At 33.4% G+C, this 24407-nt stretch overlaps 1 protein-coding gene across 4 annotated transcripts in view; it reads left to right on the top strand.

Moving 5' to 3' along the window:
- The window catches only part of MICU3 (mitochondrial calcium uptake 3), a 111700-nt gene that overhangs the window by 42630 nt on the left and 44663 nt on the right, over positions 1 to 24407 (top strand). For 3 of the 4 annotated variants that reach the window (XM_078069679.1, XM_078069680.1, XM_078069683.1), the window contains exons 2-5: positions 6688 to 6841; positions 13618 to 13649; positions 20086 to 20164; positions 23741 to 23788. In XM_078069679.1, the coding sequence (XP_077925805.1) occupies positions 6688 to 6841; positions 13618 to 13649; positions 20086 to 20164; positions 23741 to 23788 (313 nt within the window). The remainder of the gene's footprint in view (positions 1 to 6687; positions 6842 to 13617; positions 13650 to 20085; positions 20165 to 23740; positions 23789 to 24407) is intronic. The other variant, XM_078069682.1, reaches the window with a different exon arrangement.

Genomic DNA, 24407 nt, shown 5'->3' on the forward strand with positions numbered 1-24407 from the left:
TAATCTTCCAATTGATTATTTTATAATTAACTCATTTGTATATAGTGCACATACCAAGTATCTGTTGGATGAATGAATGAATTTACATTAGCTCCTTAGTTGATTTTAAATATTCATCTTGGAAACTAAAAATTGTTAAAATATAATATAATTGAGTTTTGTCCAATACCTTTTGAGTTTTTGTTTGAGGATTTCTATTTATGCTGGTACTTGCCCAACACATTTAAAATTTTTGGTTGGGGACTCATACTTATATTTCTATTTTGGTAAAAAAGGTAAAGAAACAAGAGGACCAGATGATCTCTAAGGTCTGTGAAGACCAGTCTAACTCTAAACACATTTATTTCCAGTTAACAAAGGAAAAGAGATACCTATTCCTGATTTAAGGTAGAAGATAATGATCAAAACCAACAGCAGACATTGCATTTAATGGCAATTCATTAGAAGCATTCTCTTCAAAACATGGAACAAGATAATTATGCTTACTATTACTGATAACTATTCAGCATCATATTTAGAGACATAGACCTCTCATAATTAAGACAATGAAAATGAAGTATAAATATTAAAAAGGAAAAGCTACAACTGTCATTTATTATGAAAGAATTTATGATTATTTACTTAGAAAATCGAAGGAAAAACGTTATTAAAATGAATGAAGGAATTTAAAAAGGTAGTTGGATACAAAGCAAATATATGAAAGTCATCAGAAATAACCAGTTGAAAATGTAACAGGAATAAAAGGTTCCATTCACAATTCACAATTACACAGAAACTATAAAATGTACCAAAAATCTACCGAAAATACGTAAAACTTATATGAAGAAAACTGCAAAACTTTACTGAAAGACATAGTTGAAGACCTGAATAAATAGATATCCATGTTCCCAGATGGGAAAAATCAAGTCTCCTAAATTACACCAAAATTGAGTGTCATCCCCAACAAAATGCTAGTAGGATTATTTAAATAGAATTTGACATATTGATTTCAAAGTTCACTTAGAGAAGAAACTTGAATATCAATCACTATGAATATTTTCTAAAGATTGATAATAAGATGAAATCTTGCTTTACCTAATATCAAAACATAACCACAAGCTATAATAATTAAAACAGTATGGCATTTGAGTAGGGAGTAACAAATAATAGAAAGAATATAAAGCCAACCAAAGTATTGATTTCCTTTTCTGCTCTTCATCTCATCCCATTCTCCAGTCAGATGAACCCATTCCTCCCAGTTGATGATAACTAGACTGTTTTAGGATCCGGCCAATATACGGGATCAACATGGGAAAATTGGTTTTTACTTTTTACCAGTTTATGTTGCATTTGAGCAGTGCCAGTGTATATTATTGCACTGTATGATTTATCTCACGAAATTGAGACGAGGCAGTGAAGGAAGCAACAAGTGAGCAGTAGCAGGAAGCCCTTTTAAGCACCCAGACTCTGGTTATCTCTTACACATAAATCATATTCTTCCCTTTTAGGATATACTTTTTTTGTCTGGGGCATGAACCATTCTCAAACACCTTCCCAGTCCTTCTTTTAAGGTGTCGCTAAATAGACCTGTAGGCACCACCTAATGCCATTATCAAAAACGATGTGTATCATTGCTAAGGCAATAAGAGGTAGAATTCATTAAGTGGAGTTTTGTCGTTGTTTCAAGTTTTTATTTAAATTCCAGTTAACATATAATGCAATATTAGTTTCAGGAGTAGTATTTAGTGATTCATCACTTGTAACACCCAATGCTCATCACAAGTGCCTTCGTTAATCCCCATCACCCATTTAACCCATCCCCCGCCCACCTCCCCTCCAGGTTTTCTCTATAGTTAAGAGTCTGTTTTATGGTTTGCCTCTCTTTTTCTCCCCCATGTTCATTTGTTTTGTTTCTTAAATTCCACATATGAGTGAAATCATATGGTATTTTTCTCTAATTGACTTATTTCACTTAGCATAATACACTCTAGTTCCATCCATGTTGTTGCAAATGGCAAGATTTCGTTTCTTTTTGATGGCTGATTAATATTTCATTATACATACACACACACACACGTGCACACACACGTGCACACACACCACAATTCCTTTACCCATTCATCAATCAATAGACATTTGGGCTCTTTCCATAATTTGGCTATTGTTGATAATGCCATTAAGTATTGGGGTGCATGTATCCCTTTGAATCAGTATTTTTGTATCCTTTAGGTAAATACCTAGTAGTGCTATTTCTGGATCATAGGGTAGTTCTATCTTTAACTTTTTGGGGAACTTCCATCCTGTTTTCCAGAGTGGCTGCACCAGTTTGCATTCCCACCAACAGTGTAAGTGGGTTCCCCTTTCTCCGCATCCTTGCCAACATTTGTTGTTTCCCGTGTTGTTAATCTTAGCCATTTGGACAGATGTGAGGTGATATCTCATTGTAGTTTTGGTTTGTATTTCCCTAATGATGATTGATGCTGAGCAACTTTTCATATATCTTTTAGCCGTCTGGATGTCTTCTTTGGAAAGATGTCTATTTAAGTCTTCTGCCCATTTCCTAATTGGATTATTTGGTTTTTGGGTGTTGAGCTTGATAAATTCTTTATAGATTTTCGATACTAACCCTTTATCAGATATGTCATTTGCAAATCTCTTCTTCCATTCTGAAGATTGCCTTTTAGTTCTGTTGATTGTTTCCTTCACTGTGCAGAAGGTTTTTATTTTGATGAAGCCCCAGTAGTTCATTTTTGCTTTTGTTTCTCTTGCCTCCCAATCTAGTAAGAAGTTGCTACGGCTGATGTCAAAGAAGTTACTACCCGTGTTCTCTTCTAGTATTTTGATGTTTTCCTGTCTCACACTTAGGTCTTTCATCCATTTTGAATTAATTTTTGTATATGGTGTAAGAAAGTGGTCCACTTTCATTCTTTTATATGTTGCTGTCTGTTTTCCCAACATCATTTGTTAAAGAGACTGTCCTTTTCCCAATGGATGTTCTTTCCTGGTTTGTCAAAGATTAGTTGATCATACAGTTGTGGGTCTATTTCTGAATTTTCTATTCTGTTCCATTGATCAATGTGTCTGTTTTTGTGCCAGTACCATATTGTCTTGATCACTACAGCTTTGTAATATTACTTGAAATCCTAAATTGTGATGCTTCTAGCTTTACTTTTCTTTTTCAAGATTGCTTTGGCTATTCGGGGTCTTTTGTTGTTCCCTACAAATTTTAGGATTGTTTGTTTTAGCTCTGTGAAAAATGCTAGTGGTATTTTGATAGGAATTGCATTAAATGTGTAGATTGCTTTGGGTAATAAAGAAATTTTAACAACATTTGTTCTTCCAGTTCATGAGCTTGGAGTATTTTTCCATTTCTTTGTGTCATCTTCAATTTCTTTCCTACAGTGGAGTTTAAATGAAAACTTAACTCTACTTGGTCAGATTTTTTTCTGAAACTGTTACTGAGGTGGTTAAAGGATTCACACTGTCCTATAGTTCTGCCTGTTTTCTCTCAGTAGAGAATGGATTAGAGGCAAAAATCACAGGCCATTACTGTAAAATTTTAGGGAAGTAGTGTGTGCTTACACAAAAGTGGTGGCTGTGGCAGATGTGAGAAATTAGAGGGAGAACAACAGGTTTTGTTGATTGATTGTTAGTAGAAGTTAAGGAGAAGGAAGAGTTGTCAGCATTAGCTCATGGAAGGTGGATCAAATTCCCAGCTGCAGTGGTCAAGCGGGTTTGGCGTGCTGGGACCAATGACAGACACTTAGGAAGGAAAGCTTCATGAGAAAACACAGGTACATCATAAGCAGTAATGGCAGCAGCAGGTAGAGGCGGAAGTCACAGATCAAGTCCATATTAGATCATAACAAATAAAGATGTTATGGGCAAAAACTGTGGTTCAAGATGTTAGACTAAGGCATGGCTTCAGATAATGGTGCAGAAACCATGAGAGCTCCACACAGAGTGGTCCTTCAGGGAATTCTCTGGAAATCAGTTGTGGTTGATTGGGGTCAGTTAGGTCCAAGGAAATGGCCTAGCAGGAAGAAAGCAGGAGAGTAAACTATGGTCACAGACAAGATTGATTTCCCTGTCCTAGGAGGAAGAAGAACCCCCTGGAATATATGTGTAGAAAGGGACCTAAGATGTTAGACCAATCCTTAAGGACTATTCAGGGAGATTATCGCCCATTATTGACGTTAAGTTGCTCAGTGTCTCACTTCTCACCCATGACAGAGCCAAAACAGTTTCCCAGTACCTATGGATTACCTGAGTAATTGTTACTAACATACTGCTGAACTGGCTTGTCTCTGGTATGGAGCTGCGTTATCTTTCTAAAGCATCGTTTTCTTTGTGTCATTGCTCTACGTAAGAATCTCCTAAAGCCATGTTTTCTATCAGATTAAATTCCAGTGTTTTAGTCTGGCATTCAGAAATCTTATCAGTTTACTTACCCTTTTCCATGAATGCAAATCCTCTGCTCTGGAAGGTTCTTACCATCTTTTCAAATATTTTTTGTAAACCTAGAATGCTCATCTTTTCCTGACATTAAAATTCATTTTTTTTCTTCCTGAAACCTTTTTTTTTTTTTTAAGATTTTATTTATTTGAGAGAAAGAGAGAGAGCACAAGCAGGGGAAGCAGCAGAGGGAGAAGGTGAAGCAGGTCTCCTCTGATCAGGGAGCCCGATGCAGGGTCCCAATTCCAGGACCCTGGGATCATAACCTGAGCTGAAGGCAGATGCTTAACCAACTGAGCCACCCAGGAGCCCCATGAAACCATATTAACCTCAATCTCTATAGTGCTTTTTATTTTGATTTACTCTAACCTGACTCATTACTTTCTTCCATGTTTGTACCTTTTGTCTCTCCAACTACCATTTTGTCCCTCCATATAGATTGCATATTTCTTAAAGGCAGAGACTATATATTCTATCTCTTTTACATGCCATTAAAAAGTAGGGAATGAACCTTTCTTTTAGTTTTTATTTGACTACTTGTGTAATGTTTTTAAAAGTCTTAGTCTTCAGAATAGTGGGAAAAGATTAGTCATTTGCCTAGCTTTTCGTTTAATAAAGTGTAACTTAGAAATACAAAATGTAGTCTCCTTGTTGAAAGTTCTTGTGGATTGTTTTGATACGACTTCTCAAGATATTAGATATTTAAATAATTTTACTAGTTTACACATAATCTGCATTATGACCTCATAGACATGGAAGAGACAATAAATAGAATAAGCTTGCCATCCTAAATAATAATTTTTTCTAATATAAAGTAATTTTTATGAAATGTTCAAAATATAATTATTGTTGATAATCTTGTAAATTGCTATTAACTCCCTAGAGGCAGAGTGAAAATATATATGAAAAGATTTTGATTGATCAATCAAATCCACTCTTAGGAATTTATCTCAAGGAACTCTTTGTATGTATATGTAAATATATTCTATCCTGGTCATTTTAACATTGTTTTATAATAGTAAAATACTATGAATAACCTAAATAAATATTCAACCGTATGTAAATCATAAATTGTGCTATTGTACAAACATTTACTATGAAATTTTATACAGTTACTAAAAAATGGTCTACTAGAGTATTTAGAGTATTTAGTGACATGAGAAACTAGCCCTGATATATTAGTAAGTGAAAAATACCAGATTACTGAACAGTGTAGTGTAATCCCATTTTTGCCGAAGAAGAAAAAACTGTATCTATAAATTTTAAAAATTCTGTCTTCTGAATTATATATAATAACTATTCATCACTTTTGTAATAAAAAAAATCCTTCTATTAAAAAATAAATTTGCTGTGGTTCAGAGAGAGAGTAACAGTGAAAAATTATCCACAAAGAAAGGTCTTGAAATTAAGGAAAACAAAAGAGACTTCCTCCCCCCTGCCCCCCGCATTTATACACACTCTTCTAATTCTGTTAATCTTAACCTTAGGTAGAATTCAGAGCAACCATTGGTAGTAACTGTACTATAGTGATCTAGAGTTAGCAACTTCTGTTCTAATCTAAGCGCTGCCACTAAGTGGTTTCCTTAGTGGTAGCCCTGAATGGCATATCAGGGTTTCACTTTCTTCTTTTAGAAAATCAATAGACTAGGGGCGCCTGGGTGGCTCAGTCAGTTAAGCGTCTGCCTTCAGCTCAGGACATGATCTCGGGGTCCTAGGATTGAGTCCCACATGGCGCTCCCTGCTCAGCAGGGAGCCTGCTTCTTCCTCTCCCTCTGCCTGCCACTCCCCCTGCTTGTGCTCTCTCTCTCTCTCAAATAAATAAATAAATAAAATCTTAAAAAAAAAAACCAGTAGACTATACTGAACAGAATTCTGATTAGATCAATAAGGCTATTTAGAGAGCACATAGTAGGCATTCAGCAATAGTTAGTGTTCTTTCTAAAGAAACTACTAGCTCAGAAAATTTCATGTTTTCTGGAACTGAAACTTCAGAAGTAAATCACAGGTCCTTTAAAGTGCCAGTTTAGAATTTTCAGGCCCTTAATGATATTTATTGTAGGATCTTTCAAACATTAGTTCATTTTATTCACATGGGTAATTTATTTATAAAATGATTAAGTTCTCCAGAAGACAATATTTTCACACTTGGTCATTTACTCTGTTAATTCACTTTCAGCATAATTAAAAGCATTTAGCTTCTAAAAGGAGACATTATTTCACACAGTCCAAATTTATTTGCTTTCTTAACTTTAGGTTGCTATCAACCGAACAGACATTGAAGACTTAGACCTCTATGCTACATCTCGGGAAAGGAGATTTCGTTTGTTTGCTTCTATAGAATGTGAAGGACAGTTATTCATGACTCCATATGATTTTATTTTGGCTGTTACAACTGATGAGCCCAAATGTAAGTATGTTTTTTAAATTCTCTTAATAATTTTATAAGATTTTTTTCTTATCTCTGGTTTGTAAAAGTGTGGAACAGGATAAGTTTTCAGAATAACTAACCAAGTAATGTATTTCAGAAGACATTATACTATATAATCTTACTAGACTAATATTTCTTATAAACTCTGACTGATATCTCTTTTCACAAACTTTCATTTATTTCCTCTTTTTCAGTTCATTGAACTTAAAAACCACCTTACTCTTGATATTCTTTATAATAGGTTCATATTCTGCCTATTCGGTTCTTCTGTCCAGCATGAACAGAGTAATTCAGAGGACTGGCTTTGAAGCTAGACCTGGGTCAAGAATTCTACCTATATTTCTTCTGTATTTGTCCTGGCTCCTACAGGGCAAATACATACTGTTACTCATCTTTTCATGTGTTAGAGCAGTGGTTCTCAAACTCTTTGGCATTATGTACATTCTTGCAAATCTCTTCAGTGAGTAATAGAAGACAGCTATATTCTCATCTGCTTTTTTTATTCAGTAGTTGCAGTGTGTTGTTTTTCATAAAGTATATTAAGAAAATCTGCCTCACAGATAAAGAAGTAGGAAAAAGGAAGAGTATTTTAATAGCCCTTTCAGATTATTGTAGATATTCTTCTTTGATACTGAATCAACACTTGGCTAGTGGTAGTTTCTTAAAGTTTAGTTGCAGTGTGGGATTTGTAACTTTTGTCATCTGTTATGTTAAAATCCACTGGCCTACACTGCACTTTGAATGGATCTTTTACCCTTATATAATCTTGAAACATCAAACGGAAGATACTGGTTGATTCAGTTATGCAGATCTTCCAAATATTAACATATTTATTATACAATACATTTTTAAAATCACATTCAGTGATATTGTCATAATATTCTCATGAAAGTCTTTACTTATTGGAAAACTGTCAAACTCATGGTGGTGTATACAAGTTTTCCCAAATTCTAATTTTTACTGAAAGCTCAAATGTTATTACTGGCAACAAATACTCTCAGTTGTTTTCTTTAAGTGATAGCTGACTTTGTTCATTTGTAAGAAAGTGCCTGCCAAATACCTAAGTCTAAATAACCATAATTTGTCTGTCAGTTGTTCTTTCAAGTAAAAATAATGTTCCATGAAAAAAAGTTCATTTCACAACTCAAAGAATCACAGTGCTTTCTCTCAAGACAGTGATAGTACTTTGGAATGCAGCAGAGTGCTTTATGCACACTTCCCATTTCATCTCACAGCATATGACGACATACTCAAAGACACCTATCCAATGCCGGGTATTGCACTAGGCACTGGAGATAAAGGGGTGAGGGAAACGAACAAATAAAAATAGGTGCCCTCCACCCTCACAATGCTTACAATCTGGTGGACAAAACCAACACTGATGAATGAAATAAGTAAATAGCAAATTATATCTGTGATAAGTGCCATGAAAGAAAGATACTTGAGGCTCTGAGAGCATATTTTGGAGAAGTAACTTAGGTAGCTCAGGGAGATATTCCCTGGGCAAATAAATATCCACATGAAATGTGAATTGTGAATAAGAGTTAACTAGGCTAGTAGGAAGTTGAGAGTAGAGAATTTCAGCAGGAGAAACAGCAAGTATCAAGGTGCCATGACAAGAAGGAATGTGATACATGTGAGGAGGGGAAAAAGATCTGGGTGGCTATAGTGCAAGGAGCAAAGAAGAATATGGTATGAAGTGAGGGTGGGTATGTGGGGCAGTTCCAAATCATTGAGTCGGTAAGCTTATATTAAACATTTTTGTTTTTATCCTAACAGTAATGGAAAATCATGACAGTAGTGTAAGCTGCAGAATAATTTGGTGTGGTAGAAAACAACTCAACTGAGTAACTTTTTAAAATCCTTTTGGCTTTATTCAATGATTCATGAATCAGGCAGCATCCAATCTAGCAGATAGGAGCTCCAAGGAGCTGTATAAAACAAAAGACTTATAGGCAGAAGGGAACAGGAATAAGAAAGTTATACGAGGCAAAAAAAAAAGTGGGTTAGTTATTGAAAGGTTACCTTCCTTTAGAGGACAGCAGGGCTCTCGCAGGCAGATTACAAACTAGTGCTGATTGACTGATTTAAGATTCCATTTCTGGCAGAACAGAAACTGTAATTAAGCCGTGGCTTGGTTATGTGGGTCTTAGCATAAGGAACTCCATATTGAACCTGTTGTCTTGTCTTTAACAGGTGCATACCATTATTAGATTGTGTTTTGAAAAGATCTTTCAGGGTGGACATAGATTGAAGAGGGCCAGAGTGAGCATGAACAGATCAGAGAGGAGACTCTTGTCCAGGCTTGAAAAGCTTCTAATAAGAGTGGTAATGGTGATGATGGAGTAATGAGTACTAAAAATTTCTGGCTGGTTTACCTGTATGGATGGCAGTGGAGACCAGGTTTGAAGGGAAATATTATAACTTCAACTTTGGATATGATGGATTTAAGATGCCTTAGATATCCAGGCAGTTGGATCTGGTTTTTGATCATTCATTTCAAGTCATTGAAAATCAATGTACCAAATAATCAATTGTTTGATAATCTACTTGAAACTGCCAAACAAATGCCTTAAGTTATGTTAGAACAAATTATAGCCGTTTTTCTTCAGAGCTAGGGATATGGCAAAACCTTAAATAAATCCTTAAGAGCTAATATATAGCATGGTTAGTGTAGTTGATAATACCGTATTGTATAATTGAAATTTGCCAAGAGAGCTCTTAAGCGTTCCTAATAGTAACCAAAAAAGTAACTATGTGAGGTGAAAAAAAATGTGTAAAAGTTCAAAAAATATTAAATCCTAAATAATTTGGCAAATTGGCTACTTTGAAAATTAGCTTTTAATCAATTAATATTTAATTTAATTTAATTTATTTATTTATTTTTTAAAGATTTTATTTATTTATTTGAGAGAGAATGAGATAGAGAGCATGAGAGGGGGGAGGGTCAGAGGGAGAAGCAGACTCCCTGCTGAGCAGGGAGCCCGATGCGGGACCCGATCCCGGGACTCCAGGATCATGACCTGAGCCGAAGGCAGTCGCTTAACCAACTGAGCCACCCAGGCGTCCCTAATCAATTAATATTTTAGATTTTAGATTATTTCTGTTGGAGATGAGGGGAGAGGGCTGGGTAGAGTATATATTTAGGGTTCATCTGTATGTGATTGGTAATTAATGCAATAATTATGGATGAGATTGCCTAGGAGGCAGTATAGTATGAGAACATAGGTGACCAAGGACCAATTCTTGAGGAACTCCTAGAGTTTAAATGATGAAGGTACAACAGCTTGAAAGATGAGCCTCAAAAGGAAAAATAGGAGTATCCAGAAACATGGGAACAAAATCAAGAGTATGGAGTCATAGAAGCCAAGAAAAATGAACAGAATGGTCAAATGAGATGTCAAGTTAGATGAGGACAGAAAAATGTCTACTAGATTTAGTAATTTGAAGGTTATTGATGATTTTTAAAATGATGTTTCAGTGTAGTGATTAGAGCAAAGGCCAGATTGCAAGAGCAGATGAAGAAATGAAGACAGTGAGTGTAAAGGACCCTTTCAAAATGTTTGGCTGTGAAGTAGAGAGGAAATGAAAGATAGTAGTTGAAGGAGAGACTTTATCATGCAATATTTTGTCAGGAGACTCTGAGGTTATCAACTGAAGGAGAGGGAACTATATGAACAAACACATGGGATCAAGAGAGTAAATGGTGTATTCAGAATAGTCCACTTTGGGAGTATATAAGGTAGTAGTGATAGAAAAGGCTATAAATTGAGTAGGGCTCTTTTTTGGAGGAATTTGAGGGCTATGGTAAGGATTATACCTCTCTGCGCTCCTTTAACCTCCCTTTCCTCCCTCCCTTCTAGAAATATTTATTGAGTACTTACCATGTACCACATAACCGTGTTTCGCCTTGGAATTGGTTGTTTGATACTTTTTGTCCTCTTAAAATATTTTAAGTTTCGTAAGTGTAGAGACTGTACGTAGAAAAGGCCCTTATACAAAAATAGCTATATATGTGTTCCATACATTTGTTTAATTGATTTCATACAATGTGGACTTTTTATATTTATTATTAAGTTAGCACAGATTTGATAAAACTGTTGATGTATTTTTTAGAATATCAAATGGTATTTTTGCATCAAATTCTATAATTTTTGTCAAATTTATATTTGAGAAGTCATTCAATAAGTAATGCTTAATTTAGAATTTCATAGTTTGAAAATTTTTAATTCATTATTTTCTTGAATTTTTTCTTCATAATATACTGACTGTAAGCCTGCTGGTGGCTTTTTACTTTTTGGAAATAAATTTCAAATTTGATTCTTTTCAAGATATTACAAAACTACCACTTGCAGGAAAAAACATTCCATTATAAAAAACTTGCACAGGACATTTAACAACCAGAAATTAACTGATCAGTTAGTTTCAAACTGGGACTTTTAAAACATAGTTAAGAATGATCACTAAAGATCAAGATATTTGTAAAAATTTTTTTCAAGTGTAGGGTTACAAAAAGAAATATTTGCCTCAGAAGAGAAAATGTTTCATAGACTGAATATTAAATCGTATGTATATCAATGTGGCATATTGAAATTAGACAGACTTGTATTTAAACCTGAGCATTCATTTACTAGCTTTGAGAACTTTGTTAAATTATTTATTTTTTTGTCTCCTCATTTATAAAAATAAAAATAATAGCAACCTCATGAGATTTTTGAAGATTGAGTGATATTGGTTGTGTTTAGTAAAATATCAGATACACGGTAAGCACTTAATACATGTTGGTAGCTGTCATTGTCACTATCTTCATCATCGTTTGAATTCATAATCATAATTTTTTTTAAAAATCTTTGATATAATTTTATGGTGCCACCAACAGGAAAAAATTGGTATGCTGTGTAAACATTTGCTTAATATAGTTCAAATAAATGTTAATCAAGATATATTTGATTGTTGATTATAGCTTTGTGTTTGAAATCTAGAAAAATTCTTATTTTACCTACCTAAATAGAACCTAAAAGGTAAGTTTCCCTTCCAAAACTAAAATAATTGATTACCTTCATGTAGCTTCAAGTATTATTTTAATTTTAGTTTTAAAAAATATATTGTTAAAAATTTCAAACATACATAAAAGTATTAAAAATATGATGAACATCAACCTATAGCTGAAGAAATAAAATACATCCAATAGAATTGAAGTCCCTCTTCACCCAAGTTATATTTATATATGTAGTAACTTCATATGAAATAAGGAATTTAGAAAATCAGAAAATCCTTTGAAGAACAATCTTAATGGCTCTTTAGTCTTTATAAAAAAAGCTAATAATACTGAACATGGTGACATATCCGGCAGAATGAATATGTCTTTTGTGAATAATTTACCCTGGAAATCTCATAAACCCTACAAAACTCAAGAGTGTGTCTAACTTCCTCTTCTGATAAATAGCTTCTGAACATTGCATAAGAGCATGTGCGTGTACTTTTGTGCCATTTGTTTTTTTTCTGTTCATACTGCTATATTTCAAAAGCAACAGATAATAAATACTATTTACAGTGTTCTGTTCATTATGAAAAGGAGGATGAAATAAATGTATTAGAATTAAGGCTAAATGCTGACTTCTTTATAAACCTGTGATTTTAATCGCTTGATTACACATTTGTATAAATTATCTTGGGTAAAAAAAGGATATTGTTGCTATATAGAGAAGAAGTCAATCTCCATAAAAATCGGTTTGCTGAATTTTAGAACATACTTCTACGCTTTCGATCTTAAAGTGACTTATTATATTGCTTACAAAAAAGAAAGTTACATGGCAAAAACTGCCTATCTTATAGTCTTGACTTCGATGTACTGTTCACAGTAACTATGGTTAATTATAAAGAAATAGCCACATTGCCATGTAAAAAAATTATTGGTTGTCATTATTGTAATGTAGCTGAAATAATTAATATTTACCAGCTCCTAATGCAGCTGTGTTATAAGACTTAATCACATATAAATCTGGAGATAATTCTTGGGCAGACATTAGATATTTAGAGTTTTCAAATCTGAGCAAAGGAAACAGCAATGGTGACTGAGCATTTATTCCAATATTATAAGATTTATAGTGTTTGAGATCTTCAAGGGTGTGAGGAGGAATCAGAAAAAGAAAGTGATCTTGGTAATTTATTCAACTATAACACTCTTGTTCTAGAAATGATTCTTAAATACAGGGAAAGAATGGAGAACAGGATGAGGGTCTCCCTATCGTGTTACCTGCTTTCATCTTCACCTCCTTTTCTCATTGCCCCCATCCTTCCCCTTCACCCTAGAGAGACCTGGCATTTGAATTATAACTAGAGATAAAGCAGAGATCATAGGCAGCACCTTAAAATTATAATTTCTCTATGTTCATATTTTATGTTCTAGTATGAATATTTAATAAATATCAGTGTTTGTGTTTTTAAGCCCATAGGATGTTTAACATGGAGTAAGTTAACTTTATAAATCCAGAAATCCCCAAAGTAAGATGATTATGGAAAATGTTTCCTATTCTACTGCTATCACTTATTATAACTAGTGTATAGTACATGAAACAAATACATAACATAAGTAAAACCTATACCTTAGATCCACATCTCAAAGCTAAAAAATACTTTGTCTTTTAGATATAGAAGCTTGGTGTTATGAGTTAGGGTTGTAGATGGTTACTGAATTCAGATGTACATTACATGGAGTATTTATTATCTAACCCTTTTATATTTGTTTATTACAGTTGTTAAAACGTGGAAGTCACTTACCAAACAGGTAGGTTAAAGCTCTTGGTGTACATATGCATGCACACTATATATATATGCATACCCACTTTGGAAAATAGTTTGGCATCATCTATAAAATTAAAGATACACATACCCTATACCTACCAGTTCTCTTGGATCTCAGTTCTGCCATACGTATACCTAGTAAAGTTAAACTTGAATATGCCCTATGATCCAGTAATTTTACACTAGTCTCTATACCTAGAGAAACTCGTACATGCATGAGAGGTTCACAGGCATGTTATTAGATTATTCATGGTTGGCCAGAAAGACTACAGTACAATGTCAATAAGATAAATAAGTTTTTATATATTCATACAGTGAATAGTATACCAAGTGAAAACAAATGAATTATACTGGTGCTTAAACTAGATAAATCTGGGAAACATAATGACAGGCAGTTCACAAAAATATAAATTACAGTTCCATTTACATAAAGTCTAAAAAGAAACCACTTAAGGATGCATTCATAGGTGGGAAAACTAAGAATGATAAATATTAAATTCAAGACAATATTTACCTCTGGGGGAGATGGAAGGAAATATCATCAGTGAGAAGTGCAAAGAGGCTTCTAAAGTACTGGTAATTTTCTGTTTCTTAACAATTTCTAACTTTAAATTTTACATATATTCCTTTTGCACTTTTAAATGTATGATAAACTTCAATTAAAAAAAAAAAAAACAGTATAGCATTCTAGGGAACTTCCTTAACCAGTTATAGAGAATCTTCCAAAAGCCTGTAGCAAACATGATGTTTACATATAAAACTTTAGACATTCTCTTTCAAATTAGATAGAATACAAATATGTCTGCTATCACAACTACTACTCACTGTTTTATTACAGGTCTAAGCTAAGGTAGTATATTAATTTGCTAGGGCTGCTGTAACAAATACCAAAGTTGGGTGGCTTAAGCAACAGAAATTTATTTTCTCACAGTTCTGGAGGCTGGAAGTTCAGGATCAAGGTGTTGGCAGGGTGGGTTTCTCCTGAGGCCTCCCTCCTTGGCTTGTAGATGTCTGTCTTCTCCCTCTGTCATCTCCCCATCATTGTTGTCTTCTTATAAGGACACCAGTCATATTGGATTAGGACCAACTATAATGACCTCGTTTAATAATCTTAATTACCTTTGTAAAGGCCGTCTCTAAATACAGTCACATTCTGGGTACTGAGAATTATGACTTCAAATTTGAGGTAGACATAACTCAGGCTATAACATGTAGTATGACAAGAAAAAATAGGTTCCAAGGAGCAAGACAGTAAGAAACAATATGATTGAGAGAGAAATATAAAAATGCATAGATTTCAAATTCAGATTTAGTAAAAGTTTAGCAAGGTTGCTGCTAGTGTTTCTGCACCAGCAATAGCAATTAGAAACTGCACTATCAAATAAGATACTTTTCACAATAGCAACAAAAACTATTAGATTCTTAGTGTACTTAACAGAAGATGTGCAAGATATTATTCTATTTTTTAAGAGATATGAGTAAGCAGAGAAATATGTCATGTTCACAGATGATTCATTTAGAAGAGTCAGGGCCCAGAATTTTCCAAACAATTCTGAAAAGGAAGGAAGGAAAGCAAACAGACAAACAATAGGATGAGAACAATTGGCCTGTCTCGTATTAAGATTAATAATAGAGCTATAATTAAAATAGTATTATATTATTGCAAGAATTTTTTAATTAGATGAAAATAATAGAATATAGAATCTAGAAACAGACCCAGGCATGTATGGGAAGATCTGTAAATCCCTGGAGGAAGGATTGACCTTTAGGTATTGGAACAATAGTCTTTCCAAATGGGGCTAAATACAATTAAATATCAAACTGACCACCATATACAAAAGCAAATTTCAGATGGATTAAGTTCCTACTTTGACAAAAAATTCTGAAATATTAGAAGTAAAATAAAGGACACAAGAGGTTTCATTAGATGAGACACATAAAACAAAGCTCAAAGGAAATTTTGGAAAATTTTACTAAATTAAATATCAGAAACTTTGGCATACCAAAAGAGTGCCAACAATGTTAAAAGATGTATGACAGATGGGAAAATATGCTTGCAATATATTAACAAAATATTAAGTGTACTATACTTATATAGGACTCCTGTAAGTCAATATAAAAAAGATAATCAGCTCAGTAAGAAAAAAAGGGTAAACATAGAATGGCTGATAAATATATATAAAGGACCTCGACCTCACTAGTGATTAGGGATATGCAAATTAAACCAATAATATGGTACTGTTTCACACCCATCAGATTATCAGCTTCCAGAAATCTAGCAGTACCAATAATTAGCAACGAAGAAGAAAGAACCAGGTGAGGGTGTATTGTATATTCACTTTTGAGAGAAATTTGGCAAATGTAATAAAGTTGAAAGTACACATCAAAAACTCTACTTCTAGAGAAGTATACTAGAGAAATATTACACCAGCAGTCCTGTACGCGTTTTCAGCAGCATCGATTGTAATAGCCAAAATTAAAAAAAAGAAACAATATAAATGTCAGTCAGTTGAGAAATGAATAAAAAAATTGTGAAATAGGCATTCAAAGACAAATACAGTAATACAGAACCACAATGAAAAAATACATCCATCCAAGTTATGAATGGACCTAGAAGACTGAAAGTTGAGTAACAGCAAGTTGCAGAATAATATAGACTGCCTGTTCTTAAAGTGCAAACACCTTTTCAGGGGTCCATGAAGTCAAAACTATTTTTATGATAACACCGAGAAGATAATTTGTTTTATTATTTGCATTCTCTCATAAGTGTACAGTGGGGTTTTTTAGAGGCTACAGGATGATTGATGATGCCATCAATCTGACATCTAATAGAATATGTGTTTGTGTATTTTTGTGTTTAAAAATTTATCATTTCTACTTCCACATGCATTAAATATGATATCCACATAAACAAGATCTCCTTGGGGTCCATAATAATTTTTAAGAGTATAAAGAATTACATTTCAGAACTGCTAATATAGACCTGCTGTGTAGCCATTAAAATGCAATGAAGAATATTTGGCAGGAAAATATGCCCATGAAGTATTAAGTGCAAAGAGTAAGTTACAAAACAATATGTAGAAAATAATTTAATATTTGCTGCAATGACAAAAAGCTATATAATTATGCCTAGAGAGAATTAGACTAAAAGGATTTAAATAAAACTTTCAATTATGGTTCATTCCTGGATTGAAATTAGTTTTTATTTTCTATACTTGCTAATTTTCCTATAATGCATATATATTAACTATATAATAAGATAAAATTGTACTTATTTAAGAAAATTATATAAATCTTTTACAAGGCACCATAATTCTAGGAAATGAATTTGATACAGCAAATATCTATTTAATATCAACTTACAATATGTGATATAACTCTGATGCTAACCACCCAGATTTAGTGTCAGACTCCACTGATTTAAGGGCACAGTCCCCAACAAGACTGCCCTTATTTCAGATGCCAGCTGCAAGATCAAGGGTCCCCAGGCCCCCCACACTTCTGACCAACTGGCTACAAATCCAAGAGGCTCCCATAATTCCCCTTGAAGGTCAATAATTTGCTAGACTGATTCAGAACTCTGAGACACATTCTGTATTTATAATTAACAGTTTATAATTATTTTAAGAGACACAAATCAGGACTAGCCATATGAAGAAACTCTGAGGACAGGTATAGGAAGATCCCAAACACAGACCTTCCATGCCCTCTTCTCATGGAGAAGTGTGTCACCCCTCCTGGCACACCAATATATTTACTAGTGGCAATCTCCACTGAGCTTGGGTGTTGAGTTGTTATTGAAGGTTTCATTATGTAGGTAGAATTGATTCATTGGCCCAGTGATTGAACTCAATCTCCGGGCCCTTTCCCTACCCCTCCCCAGAGGTAGGGAGACCTCAGAGCCCCAACCTTCTAATCATGGTGGTTCTTTCTGGCTATCAGTAACCCATCCAGGGTCATCCTATAACCAAGTGTGATTCAAGGATATAGCATCTTCCAGAAACCAGGGGCAAAGGCCAACCAAAGTATTTATTATTTTTTTAAAGCTTTTTTATTTATTTGAGAGAGAAAGAGAGAGATAGCGAGAGAGCACAAGCAGGTCCCCTGCTAGCAGGGAGCCCAATGTGGGGCTCAATCCCAGGACCCTGAGATCATGACCTGAGCCAAAGGCAGACACCTAATCGACTGAGCCACCCAGATGCCCCAAATTATTTATTATTATAACACTACTACATGTAAGAGACCAAGATCTAGGCACTGGGAATGGGGAGAGAAATTCCCAATCTGAACGGAAATACAGATTTTAATACGTTTTAAAACTTCTTAAAGTGAACTGAAGACAAAAATCAGTATGTTGGGGCACCTGGGTGGCTCAGTTGGTTAAGTGACTGCCTTCGGCTCAGGTCATGATCCTGGAGTCCCGGGATCGAGTCCCGCATCGGGCTCCCTGCTCAGCGAGGAGCCTGCTTCTCCCTCTGACCCTCCCCCCTCTCATGTACTCTCTCTCTCTCTCCCTCTCTCTCTCTCTCATTCTTGCTCTCTCAAATAAATAAATCTTTAAAAAAAAAAAAATCAGTGTGTTAATTAGATAATCCAGACCAGAAGAAGCTGAATTATTACTAAAATAAACTGCTTAGTCAGTAAGGATCTGGTCAGTCATTTAGTAGTTGTGTGACCTTGGGTAAGTTCTTATCCTCTTTAAGTCTCAGTAAAATATGCATAATGAGGATGTTAATTAAAATTAAATGAGAGATTATATATTGTCAGGCACATAGAGGACACTCAATAAAAGGTAGCTATGATTTTTTTTTTTTTTTTGGTTGTAAACTCTAGTTGAGTTCAAGCTAGAAGAGATGAAGTTGAATATATGGAAATAGTTAAAATGGAGAAAGAAAAGTTAATATTTATATAATAGATATGGTATACATTAACGTATATAAAATATATGCAAAATGTTATTTTTAATCTCTTGCTCTAACAAAAATATTTATGAGTTTATTGTTTAAGCAGTAAATATTCCAGCTTCTCATCGTTATTCAAGCCCGAATTCTTACCCCTGTGCTGTTGCTACTCTAATCAGAAGCTATTGATCGTCTGGTGGCATCTGTTACTTGCAGTGCAGAGATAGATAGCACTATGAAGGGAATGAAAGTGGGGTTCACAGTGGGCTTCAGGGAATCCATAAATCCCCTAAAAATACCTGTGCTGCCTTTGGCATCCCAGGGTTTCCTTATTTGCCTGTCAGCTCAGCTTTGTAATGAAAAAAAAACAAAACAGTTTATAATGTTACAGAGCATTTTTAGGTACAACCACATCAGGAAGGGTTTGTCTAAAAGTGCTTCTCAAACTGGAATGTAGGGAAACAAAATCGCCCGGAGTTCTTGTTAAAAATACACATTCTGGTTCAGTAGGTCTGGGATGGGAACTGAAATTCTGCTTTTTGAACAAGCTCACGGGTTATGCCTAGGCTATTGGGGAACCACATGTTGAGTAGAAGAATCAGGTCTGGAAATAGAAGTGGTTTCTAGTGTTTTTCAGTGTGTTACTTAGCAAACCACCTTTTTTATTTCAAATTATTTCAGTTTATCTCATCAAATCCTTTAATAATTTTTCTTTACAATTAACCAAAATATAATTTTCATTTAATTATTTTGAACTCAGTATGCACAATAAATTCAAAATTCCTTTAGTATCTGAACAATGATTCAAATGTTTAAATTTTCCAAAAAAGCTCCCCAACCTGCTGTGGTAGTTTGATTTAGAAACAAGCAAAAAAGGCTGACTAAGCAATTGAAGTCTGTGTTCTTTACTGAATATGTAAGTTAAAATTAGAAAGAAAAAAAAAAAAGGAAACAGTGGTCATAATCAGTCAATACCCCTGAACTCCATCTGACATCTGCACTCTTCGAGTCACTACTAAAATATTCTTCATTCTTTCCCAATTTGATCCTCTGTCCATTTACTTCCTCCACAAAGCTCCCTAAATCCAAGACGGCTACAGAAAAGAGACAGTATGTGAAGCCAGGTCATCATCTCTGACCTTTATTAGGAAATCTACCTTTACTTACCACTTTCATGAAATTATCCTTTTCTAACTGGTTCCTAAACTTAAACTCACTGTTTTATCTTAACCTGATTATTTTATATATATTCCTCCACTTGCAAAATTTATCTGAAATTTTTGGTAGCTCTAACTGAATTCAACATAGCTTCTTTATGATTTACTTTATATTTAGACTGTGGGCAAATACTGGGTTTTGTGGTTGAATGAACCACAGGTATAGAATAGAATAAATACAGCCATGTCTCAGGTCTTCTAAGTGGAGAATTTTTTTGTATATGGCATTTAAATATTTTTTATCTATTTTATAAGTAAGTGGTTTACCTATTAATCAATGTTATGATACCTTATGTTATAGGAATTAAATCAAATGCTCTCAGAAACACCACCAGTTTGGAAAGGATCATCAAAGCTTTTTCGTAATCTTAAAGAAAAAGGTAAGTTAACTTCAGTACTTATGCATTTTAAAATGGACACTGTATTATTTATACTCTTTATATTTTTCCTTATACTTAAAATAATATAACAAATTACTTATATGTGCAGATGTGTGTGTGCATAGAGAAAAAACTGAAAAAAAAAAACCAAAATATTAATGATTGTTTCTAGGTAGCGGGATTAAAGGTGTTTCTTATTTTTAAATATATTATTCATGTCTTTCAAATTTTTTAGAAGAAAATGAACTTTTATGGCATAAAAAATTATTTTCCAACCATATTGAGTAGTGAGGGTTATATTTAATTATAGAAAGCATTTTTCAAAAATATTGATCTCCAACTATTTTTCTTCCATTTTACTTCCAGGAGATTATAGATTTTTTAAAAATTTAATAATCACTGTGAAGAACTTACTGGATATGTCTTTTGGTCACCCAATTTGAACATGTTTCTTTTAAAACAACACTTGTTGCAAAATCCACCTTTCAACCTACTATATGATCTGTATCTATGTATCTAAGCTAAGTTGTTATAAATTCATATATTTCCTTGCAATCAAATTATATAGCTTTTATTGCCATTTTCTTTTACACTTAACTTTTTGTACATATTTATAGAAAAGACTAATTAATAAAATCTCTTTAATCTTAAAAAGGAATTTTTCTTGTAAATATACTTTTTTATATTTTCAAATATAAGAGTATATGAAATAAAAATATTAAAGAAATTATATAAACAGTTACCTTTCTCATTTTCATCAATTTTGACAGATATTGGTTTGAAAATAATTATACTCTAGCATGAAGCCAAATATTTTAAAGGATCATTATAATCCATGTATTTTATCTGAGTGGAATTAGAAATTCACATTGCTTCCACCTGGTTCACATGGAATCTGAAAGGGGTAGACACCTTACCTTCCATCGTAGGCTTTTCATAATTAGGGTTTTAAAATCTTTGCGAAATCAGGGCCATGGTATATTTAAAGCTCTTAGAAATTTTTTCCTGGAAATTGTCTTAAAGATTGTCATTCAAATCTAGGGTGGGATGATAGGATTAGGAAAAATCAAAGCTCAGAAAGATAAGTTAGCAAATATAAAAATATTTACTTTTAATACCTCTCATGGGAAAATACAAATTGGATCGAGTATCATCTGAGAAAAACAAATGCATGGAAAAAGGAAATTCTTTGTGGTCATAGAAGGGGTTGAATCTGGAAGCCCTGGGTTTAGGCTTGTCCTAATCTTTATGTTACATGAATATTTGCAAATTTTGGGGGGGAAATGATCTATTCAGTGCTATCCCAGAGAATTATCTATAGTGATGGAAATGTTCTATTTCTGTGTTGTCTCCCATAGTAGCCACTAGCCAGATGTAGGCTTTTAAAAAGCACCTGAAATGTGGCTTCTGTAACAGAGGAACTGAATTTTTTATTGTATTTAATTTTATTTATTTTAAATTTAAGTAGCCACATGTGACCAATGGCTACCCTGTAGGATAGTGCAGAGCTATGTCATGGTGATTGGATTATCGAAGGAATCCATGTACACAAAAAGTTTTAGAACCATTAGGTTAGGCGAAGTAGAATGTCCCAGAGAGCCTTGCTTTTTTATAAATTGGTTTAAGTGGCAAAGGAATTTTAAAGCTAAATCTTGAGAGCTATTGAAGATTAATTTACAGTTGCATTTTATCTGCTTAAAGTATTACCCCCGCAAGAAAATGTTATGCAGTTTTACAAAAAATTAATTGTTATGCAACATTTATGAAAACATGTATTTCAGACTTAGTTATAACAGCCAGCTGTATAATGTATCATGATACAGGAACTAAACAGTATAATGTTTTTAAGGAACTTCCCTTAGAACTTTTTTATTGAATTTTCAAAAGAAATGTAGTTGACATTTTTCTTACCCTCTTTTTTTATATGCTTAGCATATGTATTTTTATTTTATTTTTTGATCTTGGGTAGCCTTAAAATAAATTAAAAGGTGAGTCTAATAGTTTTACATTTTTGTAATTGGAAAGCATTAAGAATCTACAGTTCATGTTGAGTAGTATTTTCTCTTTTCGTTGATCATTTTTATTAAATTATATCATAAATTTCACGTTGTTCTTGTTTGTGGATTACACCACCTCAAAAACCATTTGGTCCTACAAACAAGTACCTACCATGATAATTATGATTAGTACTCTCACTGCTAATTGTTCACTGAGGGAAATCTTGAGTTAATTATCAAATAAAAGATGTAGTTATTAAACTTTATATCAACCAACATCTCTTGTGTGTTCCACCAGGTCAATTAGAACAACAGTCAGTGATGATGGGATTGTAGAGACATAGAGTCCATTTCCCAATCCCATTCCCCTTTTTTCCTTTTCTTTCTTTCTTTCTTTCTTTCTTTCTTTCTTTCTCTCTCTTTTTCTTTCTCTCTCTCTCTCTTTCTATGAGGGATCCCTATGGAATCTAGGTATTGTATCTTTTATATACATTGACCATTCCAGAATCTTTCTCCCATAACATTCATGGCAGTCAACCAGAACTATCTGTCTATAGGTCACAATATTGTAGTATAAACAAAAGAAGGGAATGCTTTCAGGGCCTCCAGCTAGTTCCCTTCAAGTTTTCTGACAAACTGCCTGACAGTGACTTCTCTTCCCTTTGTTCTGTAACAAAGAGCGGAGCCTCAAAGAACATCAGGTAAAATGGACTTTCAAGGTTCACAATCTGATTATTTAAGGATTTTTGTATACCCTTTTACTAAACATTAGGACTATCTGATATCTGGAGAAGTGTTACTGACTTATTCCTGATTTTAATTTTCTCAGGATCCACCTAGAAGCTCAATTAAGCGTTAGTTCTAGTTTGGGGTGTTATGTCCAAAAGCAAGAATTTGAGTAACAGAATATATATTTGTATTTACTCCAAACAAACACCTTTTAAACTTTGTAATACTAGGATTACAGAGAACTCGGGATGCAATATTCAGAAAGGGTAAGCCATGTAATTAAGACAAAAACTTCTTAGAGTACATTTAATAGAAGCATTAACTTTGTCAAAAATAATAATGATAACTTGAAAGCAGAAAAGTGATACAGAGTTTTGTTTTTTTAATGCAATTACAGAAATCATATTTGTAAGCAGGAATATCTAAATTTTTTTTCAAGAGTTATTTGTTATTTTTTTCAAGAGTTATTAAGAAGTAATTAAGCGCTTCACAGTTTAACCATTTCCAACCTTTTTATTTTATGTTAGTTCATCCATTGAAAACTAACAACAAGTTTAAAGTTATAGTTATAAATAAACAATATAATTTTGCTTTCTTGGCCAATATATCTAGGAATATTAATGGAAATTTTGCATGAGTTTCCACAGAAGCATTGTGAAACAAATTAAAATTAATTTTGTTGCTTCTTTTGCCGTGATTTTTAATAGTTTAGTCTTGTTTAAAACAATACTTAGCTTGTTCTTTAAAACAGTAAGTTCCTTATTAATATTACTTATTACTGTGAGAATAATATTTTGCTTGATAAAGTAATACTTTATATATAGCATTACTAATACTATTTTTCTTCTAGGTGTGATTTCTTACACAGAATATCTTTTTCTTTTATGTATTTTAACAAGTAAGTGTACTCATTGAGTCTACTTTTGGATACAGTTTTGTTTTTAAATCAGAATCTTGGAAAACAAATCTTAGATTCTCTTACTATTGAAAATCACTTTAGGTTTATCTATGGTTATTTTGCAAAATTCATGTCTAAATGTTATCAGCAAATAGCACTATCAAGAGTCAAAGACATAAATGTTTTTATGACATATGGTATAGGAATAAAATGCTCATAAATTATAAATTTTATATCATACATCATTCCTTTTGGTTTACATGAAAGCCTAAAAGTCAGGTCATGTAGGGATTTGTAAATTTCCTGCTACACTCATTGAAATCTTAAGTTTCTTAAGACTAGTGTGAAAGAATGAGTTTTCTAACTGTGAGTGTATCAGAATACCCATTATACATCCTAAAACAGCTTTGTTATTCTCTGCCTCTCATATGCAGCAATTTTTATGAAATATAGGAAGGGCTTACTAATGATTTCAGTTAAATTTCATTGCATTTAATGCAGGAACTTACCTGCTATTGTTCACTGTGCTCCAGCCACCTGGCATTTCTGTTCCTTGAATTCTCACCTCAGGAATTTGTACTTTCTGCTCCCTCTGCCGTCAGTGCTTTTTCCTCAAGAT

Source organism: Halichoerus grypus, chromosome 3 (assembly GCF_964656455.1).
Source record: "Halichoerus grypus chromosome 3, mHalGry1.hap1.1, whole genome shotgun sequence".
Classification (NCBI taxonomy): Eukaryota; Metazoa; Chordata; class Mammalia; order Carnivora; family Phocidae; genus Halichoerus; species Halichoerus grypus.